Source organism: Perca flavescens, chromosome 4, assembly GCF_004354835.1.
Source record: "Perca flavescens isolate YP-PL-M2 chromosome 4, PFLA_1.0, whole genome shotgun sequence".
NCBI lineage: Eukaryota > Metazoa > Chordata > Actinopteri > Perciformes > Percidae > Perca > Perca flavescens.
The window spans coordinates 37,313,704-37,328,342 of NC_041334.1; the positions used below are offsets into that span (position 1 = coordinate 37,313,704).

Below are 14,639 nucleotides of genomic sequence, written 5' to 3' on the forward strand. Positions count from 1 at the left end.
GGGTTGATGGCCTGGAGGCAGGAATAAAAATTGTAGTGTAAGCATGCCTGGGGTCTCTTCTGTTATCAGATGTTCCAGATATACTGCTACATGAATCTGTCAAAGTCTCTATTACTGGAGTAAACCTCATTCTGCACCATTCCTGCTATATGAAGTCACCCCAGCGACACAGGGACTTAGTGCAATACTGGCCTAACTCCTCTTTGCTCCTGAGTCCAGGAAACAGAGCATGAGATCAGTTTAAATAGCAAAGTTAGAGTTTTTATGTGATTTGCTTATGAAACAACATCTGGACATGAAGTGGTTTACAGCGTACACGGCCTCTGATGTACAGCTGTTGTTTTTGCCAATGAAGCGGAGAAAAAGTTTTTTTCTCTGGACATTTTACTTAACACAATCCTAAGACATTTACCACAATCGCTACTAGTTAACTCACAGCTCACACATTTTCAGGTTTATGTCGGCATTGGTCATGGGTTGATATTTCCTTGGTGCCACTTATCAAAAACAGAATATCGAAGTAGTTATGTTGCACTTCCTTTCTGAGCATACTCCATTCTCAACTTCCTTAGCAAAACATTCTTTCTGTTGCAGTGAAAATGTGCCAGTGACTGATGTCTGACAGAGATACCAGACATTACTATAATTCACTGTGGACACTTCACAGGGGAATATTTTTCAGGCAATCTGTGGGAATAGACAGTGAAAGATCAGGACACACAAGTCTCACCTTCTGATAAAAATCCAACAGTAACTGAGATTGTGTTATTTATAGAGTTGCTCTGTCACTGAGAGGTTAATATTGAAAAGTGATATTCACAGTGGTAGTCTCCAGGCTGTGCTCCAATATGAATATAATGCGTTGTTACTTGTCTTCTTCTCAATGAGGGGCCTTTATCCCAGAGTCCTGTTTCCTCTCCGCTGGCCTCTTGCTGCACAGCTTATCTGCAGCGTGAGAATGGTTTTCATTCAATAAATGATGTTCAAAAAACACATTGTTTCTCATACCCCCATTACGAGAAGCCCCTCATTGCAGTGCACAATATCATTAACATAATCACAGAATGTGTAAGTTGAGTTAATGTCAAATGCAAAAAGTTCCATTGTTATTATAAACCCTAATACCAGTGTGAGTTGTAACACTAGCTACCATGGTTTAAAGCTATAGTGCGTAGTTTCTGTCGCCCACATGACTAATTCTAAGTAATGACAACAAAACTGTTGGCGTGTCCACATGATACAAGCCTTACGTAATTGCCCCCGCCCCCCCTCCTCCACACAGTTGTTAGTAGCCAAAGAGGACACGGAGGATTTAAAAAACATGATGCACTCTTCAGAAGACATTATCTTCACTCGAGTTTCTGCGCCACAATTTTCTGAACATAGCGATACTGAGAGATACAGAGAGAGTTGTGTGGAGCTGATAGTCTTAATTAGCTTTGTAGCAACTCATTTGGAAATGGCTTGAATGTAACAGATGTTCATTAATTCTAAAAAGTCACGCACTAAAACTAACAGAAACAGAACCGTTGTGGTCGAGCCAGTGAAACGAACAAAGGATGTTTGAAGAGGCCTAATGGTAAAATTTTTCAATAAAGTGAATGTAAGAGTTTTTAAATGGTCTTACAAATAAAAAAAGCAATTGTTTAAGCTAATTACCATTTAGACTTAGCCAACTAAATGCTTTTTGAAAGAAGCCTGGTGTCTACTTTTTGCTTCCAGTGCATTGTAGTCCACGGTTTAGTGTAATATGGGTCATCTATTCTTTTTGATAAATGTTATAACTGTTAGGTTTGAATGATTAACAGAACCCAAATGCAGACAGACACAGAGCCAGGAGTGTCAATTAACAGGTTTTATTCAAAGTACTCTATTTTTGAGTCCAGGTTTCCAGGGTGGAGAACAGGTCAGGTGAATTATGGGAAGAGTGAAGGAATGACCGGGTATATGAAGCAGAGGTTGATTGTGGTAGAAGAGAGGCAGCTGAAACCCTGACTCCTGCACACCAGACTCCAATCCTGCAATTAGGACAGACAGAGGGAGAGAGGAGAGACAGAGAAGCTACCTAGGGGCAGCAGGCCTAACGGTACCCCCCTTCTACGGGCGCCACCTGGCGACGGACAGGGCTTTTCAGGATGCAGTCGATGGAAATCACAGACAAGAGCGGAATCCACGATGAAGCTCTGTGGAACCCAGGAGCGCTCCTAAGGACCATACCCCTCCCAATCCAAGAGGTATTGGAAACCACAATGGTGGACATCCAGAAGCTGGCGGACAGCGTACACCGGGCCACCGTCCACGACCCTGGGCGGAGGAGGGGGACAAGAGGATGGGCACAGAGGGCTGGTGGACACAGGCTTAATCTGGGACACATATGAAAGGTGGGATGAACCCGTAGACAGATTGAAAGGTCTAACTAGCTATTGAATGGATTGCCATCAAATTTGGTACAAACATTGATATTCCCTACAGGATGAATTATAATAACTTTTACTCAAGCACCATCAGGTCAGTTTGTCCAATATTTTTGTTAATGAGTAAATAATTGCAAACCTAATGGCATTCCCATCAGCTGGACTTTGCAAATGTTAGCATGCTAACACATCTCAAAAACACACAGCCTAGGTCGGGCCTGATCTTCTGCTTATCTGTCTGGTACACAATGCATTTTCATGCCACAAAAGGCTTAAACAATACTTAAAAGGTTAAGCTTTACCTTCTATGTGACATTTCCTTAAACCAGTCCCTCAATGACTGTCCCTCTTTAATGAGCACAAATATTCTACACCCTGAACCAAAAATGTCAACCTGTTGGTGGGGCTGAAATGAAATGTCACCGGATCACCACTCAAGACACATTGTCTGGTTACTATGAATGTCTGTACCACATTTTGTCCCATTCCATCTAGTAAATGGAGAGATATTTCACTTGGAACCAAACAGCTGACAATGCTATCCAATACACATTTAAATATCAATCTCTCAATTAAACAATCAGTGGTTATTTAGGGGTCCAGAAGAAGGGATGACTCAAGCATTCTTCCACTTTAGGTCTGTTCATTAGTTCTTCATTGATCATCCACTCAATGAGATACTGTATTTTTGCCACCACATCTTTAACATGGTCCAAAGTGTACTTCTCTTCATCAATGTTGTTGTCACATTTCCTTTTGGATTTGTCACCGAAAGGATGGTGTCCTCCACAGAGGATATAATAACTGAGCATACCTGCCACCTTAACAATTAACAGAACATTTTAGCATTTAATAGTAATAGTAGTAAAAGTAGTAGGCCTATTTTTCCACTTAGTCATCAATTATGTTTTTATGAAGCAGAAAAACTGACCTGTATATCAGTTTTCAATTTGTATGATATGTCAGTGTCACCTTCTTCTACTAAGGTTTCCTTGGCCATCAAGCATTTAGCTCCTGTACTGCCTGTGCAGTAAGTTGTTTGGTCTTCGGGTAACCGTCTGCTTATGCTGAAATCAGCTAATTTTGCCATCCCGTGAACATCTGTAGGACAAATCGGGTAGAAAAACTTTTTTTCTAATGTTTTCTAAAACATTCTGTGGTTTGAGATCCCGGTGGATAATTGGCGGAATATGACGATGAAGCACCTTTTAAACTGTCGAGGACTTCATAGACAAGTTTCTTTCTCAGCAGACCATCAATAGTTTGTTTAACATATTCTTCTAAGGTGTATTCACAAAGTTGAAGTCCAAGATATCCAAAGCTCTCATCCTCTGCAAAGTCAACGTATCGTACAATAGATGGATAATCAAGTAGAGGTCACCGAAATCCTTGCTCATTCTGAAGCGTCTGATAGTTGTGGTTGCTCTTAATAGCAACTTCAGTGCCATCGTCTCTCAGCTCCAAGAAGACTTCAGTAACATCACTTTCCTTCGCTATGTGGAATTCTGCATCATTCACATCATCATTCATTAATCAGTGCTCAGAAGCTTTTCAAATTTTTCAACAAAAACAAATGTTTTGCCAACAGGTTTTCTATTATTAGTACTATAAAAGGGTGGGGGAAATTCACAAGTACTCCTTTAAGAGATTAGTCAATACACTGCTCTGTCTATACAATATTATTTTGTATTTTGTACGTTTGGTCTGCAAAAGTGGGAACGGTAAGAAGCCGGATACATTTCAAGGTAACTTTCAAATCACTAATAGCTGGGAATACAGATACTAAAGATTCTGTTGTAATTTGTTAAAGAAGTTAAGATAGTAGTTAATCTTAAGATGGGAGACTTGATCTTTGACTGATGTTGTGCCATAACCCTAACATAAAGGATGAAACAAATCTTACAATCATACTTGTACACATTTATTTTGATATTTAAAAAAACTGTTTATTCTCTGTAAACAACAGTTATAAGACAAGACACACCTTACACAAACTTACATAAGTATATATAACAGAGACAAAGAAAAAATAAACAATGTGGACAGGAGCACCATTACCCTAAAGGGCATGTCACATCAGTTTAAGAAGTAAAGCAGCTCAGTTGATCACCGGCAAACTGTCTGTGTGCAATTTATTTATCTATATAAAATAAGTCACTTTCAGACTTCTGTTTCTCTAAAAAAAAAATCTGACAAAAACGCTTTTTTTGTTGCCAAGTGGCAACTGCATTTAATCGTTATTTTAAATGCACTCTCAGAATTTTGCTAGATCAGATTGCTCTCTTACTCATTTAAATACAGATGCCCCCATTATGAATTTATTTACGTATTTAAATGCAGGTTCCTTCCCATTTCATACTATGCAATTTGGATTTAGAAAACATCATTCTACAGAAACGGCTAATTTCTTTCTGTTGGAAAATCAACCCAGTCTCAGTCAGTTCGTGATGGCATTACGAAATTAAATCTATTAGAACGTTACGTAATTGTGAAGATTTTCGTGTTGGGGTCAGGTTTTTTATACTAATGTATTTCAATGAGAAGCATCTTACGTAATCCCAGCACGAAACTTTCTGCCACTCGGCTGCAGCAGAGAAGCTGGATACAGCTTTGATATTATTGGTATTTTTAGCCCAATAATCGCTGTTTTAATCAACATTTATTCACCAGATCTTATCACGGTTTATATGTATTTCTTTTAATGTTATTATTTCGGTCTATTTCGGCCAGGGAAGCTGGATTGCTTTGTTTTTTATTGATATTTTTAAAACTATAACGCTACATCTTTCAACATGTATTTAGCTGTTATCATGGTATGCATTTCTTTATTTTAATAATATTATTTCGGTCTTATTACCGGTGAAATATTACAGTAAATAAGACAGAACAGTAAGCTACAATATGAGCCGAGCTGGGCGCATTCAAAGCGGATATCCCACGATGCAATGCGGGCATTCATTCACAGAATCAGACGGCGATCAGCGGGTCTATATCGCTTCAATGTACGTAAGGGATCATGTAGAGCGTTGTTATAGAGAATACAACAACGACGGGGTGATCAGGACCCCGACGCCAATCTTCTTCTAGCGGATCGATTGATAGCTCTCTTCCGGAGGGAACAGAACTGCGTCCATGGCAACGCTCTGCTATGCATGGCAACGGTGTGTTATACATAGCAACGGTCTGTTATCAAGAAAATAACAGACCGCATTGTACATTAGAATATAAGCAAGCCATGTAATAAATATATATAATCAGTAGTTTTGTCCCCAGCAACAACACGTTGCTCAGTTTTGTTCCAGTAAGTTATGCATCGTAATAACGTTTAAAAGAAATCAGCTGAAGACTCCGGAAGTGACGTCGTAATTACCGCTCGGCGAATAGAAAAGATACAAATACATAATATTCGTAACATTGATGTTTTTTTCTAACGTTGTATTTGAGGAGTTAAACAATAAAGATAGCATCAATAATAAAATACAGTTTCATGTATTTGTCTCATGTACTGTGTTCTTCGTCGGCGGGCGGCGGCATCAATCTGAAACGGAATGAAGCCCACTCACGGTAGACAGCAGAAAGAGGAGCCGAACACATCCTCCCACCCACCCCGGAAGAACTACAAGTGCTCAAGCTTTGTAACAGATTCTGGGACGTGTCTATAGTGGGAGTTGTAGTTTTTAAATATATTGGTATATTTCTCATAAGTAGCAACCCCATTTTTCTCAGCTGAAGAAATTTACATAAGCCTAATAAACCTTATTAATAATGATTTAAAAATCCATAAAATTATTTAACTTACAAAATTACCCTGGTTTAAAATATTTAGACATTTCAAATTGATTTCAACTAGGTTGCAACTAGTATTTTTTTTTTAATTTAATTACATTTTTGTATGTTTTCTTATGTTTTGTTTGTTTATCTTTACATGGATTTGATGTAAAACATACTGTACTGTATTTCTTGACTTTAGTGATTGATATAGTGGTGATCATTGTGTACATTGTAATATGTTTTCTTGCTGTACTGCTCATCTGTTTACACAATTTTATTTTTTATTTTTTTTCATAAAGCAACAAAAAAATGTCTATGGGCTGAGCAGGCTACTTCCGGTTTGGGGATTGACAGATTGCAGTTGCTCAATGTTACCTCTGTGAGTTTTTTTTAGCCATTTGGGCTACAGGGCTCACATGCCATGTCACTCAGATCCAGTGTTGTAATGTAACGAAGTACAAATACTTCACTACTGCACTTAAGTAGAATTTTCACCTATCTGTACTTTACTACGTTATTTATATTTCTGGAAACTTTTACTTTTACTCCACTACATTTCCCTGAGCATCTTAGTTACTTGTTACTACAAAATAAAAACTGAAGAAATTTGTTACACTGGATACGAGAATAAAAGTTACAGAAAGGTCTTCAGCCTTGATTTAAAAGAACTGATAGTTGCAGCAGACCTGCAGTTATCTGGGAGTTTGTTCCAGATATGTGGAGCATAAAAACTGAACGCTGCTTCTCCCTGTTTAGTTCTGACTCTGGGGACAGTTAGTAGACCTGTCCCAGATGACCTGAGAGGTCTGGGTGGGTCATAGTTTATTAGCAGATCAGAAATGTATTTTGGCCCTAAACCGTTTAGTGATTTATAAACTAGCAAAAGTATTTTGAAATAAATTCTTTGAGGCACTGGAAGCCAGTGTAGAGACTTCAGAACTGTAGTGATGTGATCCACATGCTTTGTCTTAGTGAGGACTCGAACCAGCAGCGTTCTGAATCAGCTGCAGCTGTCTGATTTTTTTTAAGGAGACTTGTAAAGACACTGTTACAGTAGTCTATCTACTGAAGATAAAAGCATGGACAAGTTTTTCCAAGTCTTGCTGAGACATAAGTCCTTTAACTCTTGAAATTCTTAAAGTGGTAATAGGCTGACTTTGTAATTGTCTTAATGTGGCTGTTGGAACTCAGTGCTGAGTCCATGACTACACCAAGATTTCTGGCTTTGTCTGTTGTTTTTAACATTGTCGTTTGAAGCTGAGTGCTGACTTTTAATTGTTCCTCTTTTGCCCCAAAACAACCACCTCAGTTTTTTCTTTATTTAGTTTAAGAAAGTTCCGGCACATCCAGTTGTTAATTTGTTTACTTACTCAGTTTTTGTATTAGACTATAGTCCCCAGGCGATAAGGTTATGTAAATTTGTGTGTCGTCCACATAACTATGGTAACTTATTTTGTTGTTTTCTATAATTTGAGCCAGTGGAAGCATGTGGATGTTAAACAGAAGAGGCCCCAGAACGGAGCCTTGGGGAACTCCGCACATCATATTTGTATGCTCAGATGTATAATTACCTATAGACACAAAGTAGTCCCTATTCTTTAAATAGGATTCAAACCAGTTTAGAACTGATCCAGAAAGGCCAACCGAGTTTTCCAATTGGTCTAGTAATATGTCATGGTCGACCATGTCAAATGCAGCACTGAGATCAAGTAATACTAAGACTGAAATTTTGCCACTGTCTGTGTTTAAGTGGATGTCATTAAAGACTTTAACAAGAGCCGTCTCAGTGCTGTGGTGTGATCAAAAACCTGACTGAAAGGCATCAAAACTGTTGTTTAGTGACAAGAAAAGGTTGAAAAACCACTTTTTCAATGATTTTACTTAAAAACGGAAGGTTTGATATCAGCCTATAGTTGCTCATTAGTGCCGTGTCTAGATTGTTCTTTTTTAAGAGTGGCTTGATGACTGCAGTTTTCAGGGCCTGTGGGAAGATACCTGAGAGAAGAGACGTGTTTACAATCTGTAGAAGATGAAAAGACAAACAATTTTTAACATTTTTGAAAAGGCCTGTTGATAAAAGTGTACAACTTCTACCAAAGACCTTTTCTGGTAAGATGCTTGTACTTTTACTCAAGTATTGCTTTCAAGTACTTTATACAAGACTGCTCAGATCTGACCCTGGTTGGAAATGGAAACATGAACAGAAAGACACTCTGCTTATTGGTTGCTTTTGCAGTTTTAAAACATACAAAGTGACCATGAAACAACTGATGCAGAACTGACATATTAAATACTAAATACCTAATTTGTTGATGTCATCAGGCTGAAATAAAATGATTAGGGGCTGGTAACAACAATGTGCATTTGCTGCAATAATAAAATGTTAAAATTAAATAAAATCAGATATTTATGTCACAGCAGAGGCACATTTTAAATAAGAAACTTATATTCATTCTTTTATAATCAATAATAATTTACATGTCTTTGAGTTGCCACTTGTCTTTTTCTCAATGCTTGTTTTGCAGTGTGAGTTTCCCTCTTGGGAATAGGCACGTAAGTCACACAGGGCTAACTGCTGTAGTAGCTCAGGTCTTTTAATGAGTAATGTTGTGATGACGTGACGGATGAAAGATAAACTTGGATAAGATCCCCTGGAGAGCTATAGAGTTTCAACCACTGCTCCGTCACATTCCTCGCCAGCCAAACTTTCACTGCTGTATGTATGCTACGCAAATGCATACATTTCTAGTTCTACAGTTCATACCACTCTGTACGTATGAATATTCTCAAAATTGAAAGTTCACACAGACTGTGGCAGTCTACATAGATCCATGAATGAATAAGTTAGTCTCTGTGGAATAGAAGAGGGGGAAACTGGTATATTAATTATCTTCCTGTAATGATATTCTCTTTCCTTGTTCACAATACTCAGGAAGATTTGAGGTCAGGGAAAAGTCAGAGGTCAGCAACACAAAACCTTCTTGGAGCTGGCCTTGCTCAACTACACTTCAGCATGGTGGATGCTTGCTGACACATGAGTTTGATCACAGGTCCTTTAGTATTCCAATTAGGGATATAACGGTATGAAAATGTAACCTCACGTTTATAGTGACCAAAATTATCAAGGTTTTTGGTATTGTCACGGCATTTTTAAAAGTGTGTTCAATATGTTCAGAAAGCACTGATAGGCCTACACAAACTGAAATAGTTTCAAAAAGTGCAACAGTGTTTATTATATTAATAAAATATAGGCAAGAGGCTGATAAATGTCCTGAGCGCTGTCATCTCCTCCTTCCGCCATGATTCCAACTTCAAGAAACGTACGTTGTAGTCTACGCAGTGCGCCTGCGCGGAAACTTCAGGAGACTCGGATGAAGCTGGGAAGGATTAAACAACGTAGTAATCCACCGTGATAATAACGATATTTTAAATGAAAACGGCAATTGTTATCGTCAACATTTTTATCGTGATTTACCGTTACACCGGTAATCGTTACATCCCTAATTCCAACCAACGACACCACCACCTTTTCGGGCATTGAATGGCATTCTGCTTAAACAGTACAGTTTTTAGGTCACACACAGCTGTTTTGTATTTGCTACCAGTTTTGAAAAATGTATTAATAAACCTTAGTTGAAGATCTTTTTTGGGGGCTATTTGGGGGCAGTGCAACAAGCTATAAACATTGACATACTGTATTATCACCATGAAGTTGTTTTGGCAAACTGCTAGCTAACAGTTGACTATATGATAGATAACATTAGCATTGATTTAGAGTTGTCTTTGTCATTTTTCTGTCCGAGCCTGGCCTGCGTCCGACAGAGTAGTAACCGATCCTGAGCCCGACAGGCATTAAAATATTTCTGTCCAAGCCCGAAACAGTTAAAATCTATATTTTTTGTAGGCCTACGTTTGTTTGTGTGGAAGGCCCGCTTTTATTAAGCAACTGTAGGAAGGCTTTCAGAAATGTCAACCAATGAGCGCATCAGTGCACACGGGACAACAAGCCCACGTTAACACAGGAACGCACAAGAGGTGCACTGATGTGACCGAGCCCGACCCGAACCTGAACATCATTTCTAAATATCTGTCCAAACCTGGCCCGGAAATGAGTTTGATGACGGTAAGAGTGAACCAAAACATTTAAGCTGTGGGTCAAAAAACCTAAACAATGAGCTAAAAGATGCTAAAAGTGCTCCATATGGAGCTTTTAAAAAATGAAGGAAATGCATTCTTCACATTTGTTAGGCCTCTGTGATTCACATAATGCATTTTGCTGAGAAACACTTAATGTAAACAAAAGTTTGTCATCCACAGACATTGATCCCTTACCCCTCTAAGCCAGCATAGTTGCATTAAGTCATGATCCTAGTATCTGAACCTCTGGAGGCACACGTTAGTAGCCATGTTGTTTTAATTGTGGTAATCCTGTGGCTTCCTGTGTGTGTAGGTGGCCTCTGTGCATGTATGTGTGTGGATGGAAAAGTGCTCTTTCCTCCATCTTTCAGTGCTCGAGACAACACACAGACACTGCTAGGTGTGTGTTATGTCTCTTATCACCTTTACTCTGACATAATGTAGGCCGTCTGGGTGAGGGATTGTGTGTGGGGGTTGGGAGGTAGTTTTGGCTGTGAAAGGACATCAATAAAATCCCACACATGGCTGGCGAGTTGACCAGTGGAAAATGAAACCCTTTAAACTTACCACGCCTCCACATAGCAAAATAATTGCAGAAACGCTGAAATAGGTGTTCCAGTGTACTTCTTTACTCAGACTTTTCCAATTAGCGTGCAGATGTAACTATAGCTCAGCAGCTCTCTGAGCTTTTGCAGTTTCAGCCGGATCTTTGTAGCTTGGAACATGCTCTTTTTCCACAATTTTGGGCCAAATCAACAAAGGTCACCCGTCTTCACTTTTTCTTCTTTTCTGTCCTAAATAACAAAACTCCATGCATCAGACAGTATTAAATTCCTTAGAAATCTGATTGATCTTTACATCCGCCAAGGAGGTCATGTTTTTGGCTCGATGGTCTCTTTGTCTGTCTGTCTGTCAGCAGGATTACGGAATAACAACTGGTCTGATCTTCGTGAAACTTCACGTGAACACCCACCCAGTTGGAACGTTATCATTGCGAGCAAGGGCATGCCTTGGCACAGGTCTGTGCTCTCTGATTACCCTTCTAGTTCTTAAATGTGATAATTGCCTTTGGTTTGTGAGCAAATGTTCACTGTGAAGTAGGCTAAATTTAGAGAGACAACACTATACAGACTCCATGTCTAGTTCCACTGTTTGACCCTCTGTGACTTTATAGCTGTCCATCCAACCAGTCAAAGCTTCCTCTGCACTCAATTTACAATTTTGAACGCTTAGTAAAAACCGGGTGCTTGATTTGGACCAGGGAAAGTATTTGTATCTGACAAGTACATTTCAATACACAGCCAGAGTTTAAAAGTCATAAGGAAACAGCAATGTCATGGTGTATTGAGACATAAGGCAGGAAGAGATGGCTCAAAGGTTCTGTAAATGGTCTGTAAGTGGCCATTGAAAAAAAGAAACAGTTATTAGGAGTGAAAAGACAACACCTATATTGCTGTGGCTACATTGGTTGTCGAAGTTACAGTGACACTGCAATATTGAAAACCAGGAAGAATCAAAAGTTAATTTTTAATTAGACTGTTGACCATTACATGTGTTTTTATTATTGCAAGTCGTAGCCCAGTCCATTCACTTTGAACTTGCATTATTTTTTGGCCACTGGAGACAGTGACCGGACCTAAGACTTGAGACTTATACATGTGACTTCGTCTCTTGTGTGCCAATTGTAGTCAATCATCAGTCAATGGTATGCCTTGGAACGGTTTAAATGAGACTTGTTGGTTTAAATTAACGCTAAGTGTACGTGGTTTTTGAAAAAGAAATAACGTACTTTACTTGTTTTTTGCTGTCCTTTGGCATATGATTTCTCATTGTAAAGATTTTGATCAATGCAAAGTCAGCAGTTAGTCAGTGTTAGGTCTAAATGCAGCTGGAGACCATCTAAAAAACCTGGGGCAGCACAATAGACTATAAAAAACTAAGCATTAAGAACTTGTGAGGAACAGTTGTTTAATGTTGCAGTTCATATTTCATGCCAGTAGAGGTCAATAAACGTAACAGATTGCTTGATCTCTTTTTAATCAGACTTAAATAGGCGATTTATATGGCATATGGTAAAGTATTTCCTTATCTGTGTAGTTGTGTCAAAACTTTGGCACTAACTGTAATCCAACATTTATAACCTGAAGCTTTTGATTGGTGGAGGCGGGTGAAGGCAGGAATCAAGACATTCATTCAAGTTAAAATAATTGGTTGGATTACAGATAACAAATATAACGTCTCTGCTGTGTGTAATAACTTCAAATGTGAGCAGGTGTCCATTTAAATCAGATAGAAATGTTGCTATATTTTAACCTATTCATGAAATAAACTAAAGTAACACCCAGCATCCAGCACATTACCACATCAGCTGGCATTTGTTAATTTATGAGGGGAACTTACTGATGTATTGTTAGTTGCAACAAGGCACAGTGTACTGCCTCTGTGTCATGTGAAAGTCTGTTTTTACAGTGAAAAAACTCTCTTTGGCTACGTTCCTGTTGCATTTGGCAGGTAAAGTATCCTGACTCACAGCCCTTCAAACGTAGGACCCCCTTTTCCTATAAGCTACACACACACATACACATACACACACGCACACACACTCACACACACACACACACACACACACACACACACACACACACACACACACACACACACACACACACACACACACACACACACACAGAAAACAATGAGGCAAATACTCACTTACTGTATGCTTGCCTGTCTGTCTGCCATGACTGCAAGTTGAGTTCCAACAAAGTGATGAGAGCCAGAGCTGAAGATGGATGTCTGTGTTTCCAGGTTTAGTCACACTAAATTCTGTCCTGACTTGTAGAGTATGTTAGAAGAAAACCAGGAGACTCTGACAGTAAGCACCCAAAGACGATTTTTCTTGTCTTTTAAAAACGCGGCCGAATCATTACAATCATCACTGTTTCTGCAACTAAGTTCTTATTCTACCTCCATTAAACAGACACAACATGTAAAACACGTAACTATGACATTAAGTATCAAAAGTCGAATCTTTCATTGCTGCTGGCTTAATCACAGTTGTCTGATTGGAATCTGCGATGGAAAGTAGCAAGCTATACACAACTATTGGCACACAAGAGACAAAGTCACACGTGTAAGTCTCAAGTTTGATGAATGCAATTTCAATGTTCAAATGCAGCAATAAGAAATGCGTTTCAAAATGTGTGTTTATTACGTTCAACCTACCAGGTATATAACATGTTGATGAGGTATATGTGTATCGCTGTCCATTTAGATTTTACAACATCATTGTTACATTCAAATGTGATAATCCGGTATCATCTGACATGCACCTTTTCCTTCTGCTCCTGTAAAATGACTGGCTGCTGTCAGACTTTTTTTTTTAATCTTTGGACTCGGGGAGGTCAATTCCATGTCAAAAGGGTAAAGTCCAAGTAAAGTTAGGAGTCACTGGTGTTAGTCGAGATTGAGATGCAAGTCTGTTTGGATTCATGTGTAAATAAGTCATATATTAATTGACACACTGTTACTTCAAAGCAGCAATAATCAATACTTTTTTAACATGGTATCAAATAACAATGTGAAATCAATTTGTAGGGTGAAAGGTGTTTCTGATAGTGATGAAACTACAGAGAATTTAAAGTGAGTTGCAGCTCATTGTTTGGCTGTATAGCTGCTACTTGGCAGTATATTCAGTGTCATGAACACATGGGCAGTAATGAATACAATCAAAAGAAAATGCATAATTAGTAGAGTTTAAAATGTATTTGTAATATAATGGGTTGGGATCGGGTTTTACGACATTACCACAGTCTTGCTTCTTCAGGGGACCAGACCAGCTGCCTGGTAATATATAAAGCTCCACCCCAAATGAGGTTGCAATCATTCCCCCCTTCCTTTCCTCTCTTTCCCTCTCTCTGACTCTGTCTTGCCTTTCTTTACATTTCACTATGCACTCTGGATCAGTACACCGGACCTGCTGGAGGTGAAGGGATTATTCAGGATACCAGTGGATGATCACTACATAAAGAACAGTAGGCTACGGATGATGCGTTTTGCGCTTCAGCTATTCAATGAAAGAAGAAACGCGCAACAGAAGAGATGGGCACCGTTCCTGGACTTTCACCTACCCGAGGAAAATGTTGTCATTACGCCGTGTTGGCTGTACTTGTAGTGGTGGTTTTGGTCCAGCTTTGCGCTGCTTTTAACTTGGACACGGAGGAGCTCGTCGTTTTCACCGGACCACAGGGAAGTTACTTCGGCTATTCAGTAGAGTTCTTCAGTAACTCATCCAGGTAAAGTCTTTAAATGCAGCAT

The 14,639-nt window shown here is 39.0% G+C and overlaps 1 protein-coding gene across 1 annotated transcript in view; it reads left to right on the forward strand.

The window, feature by feature from the left end:
- Positions 1-14,222: 14,222 nt before the first annotated feature.
- Positions 14,223-14,639, forward strand: part of LOC114554385 (integrin alpha-5) — a 49,374-nt gene continuing 48,957 nt past the window's right edge. The window contains exon 1 of the mRNA XM_028576199.1: positions 14,223-14,617. Within this exon, the coding sequence (XP_028432000.1) occupies positions 14,424-14,617 (194 nt within the window). The 5' untranslated portion in view covers positions 14,223-14,423. The remainder of the gene's footprint in view (positions 14,618-14,639) is intronic.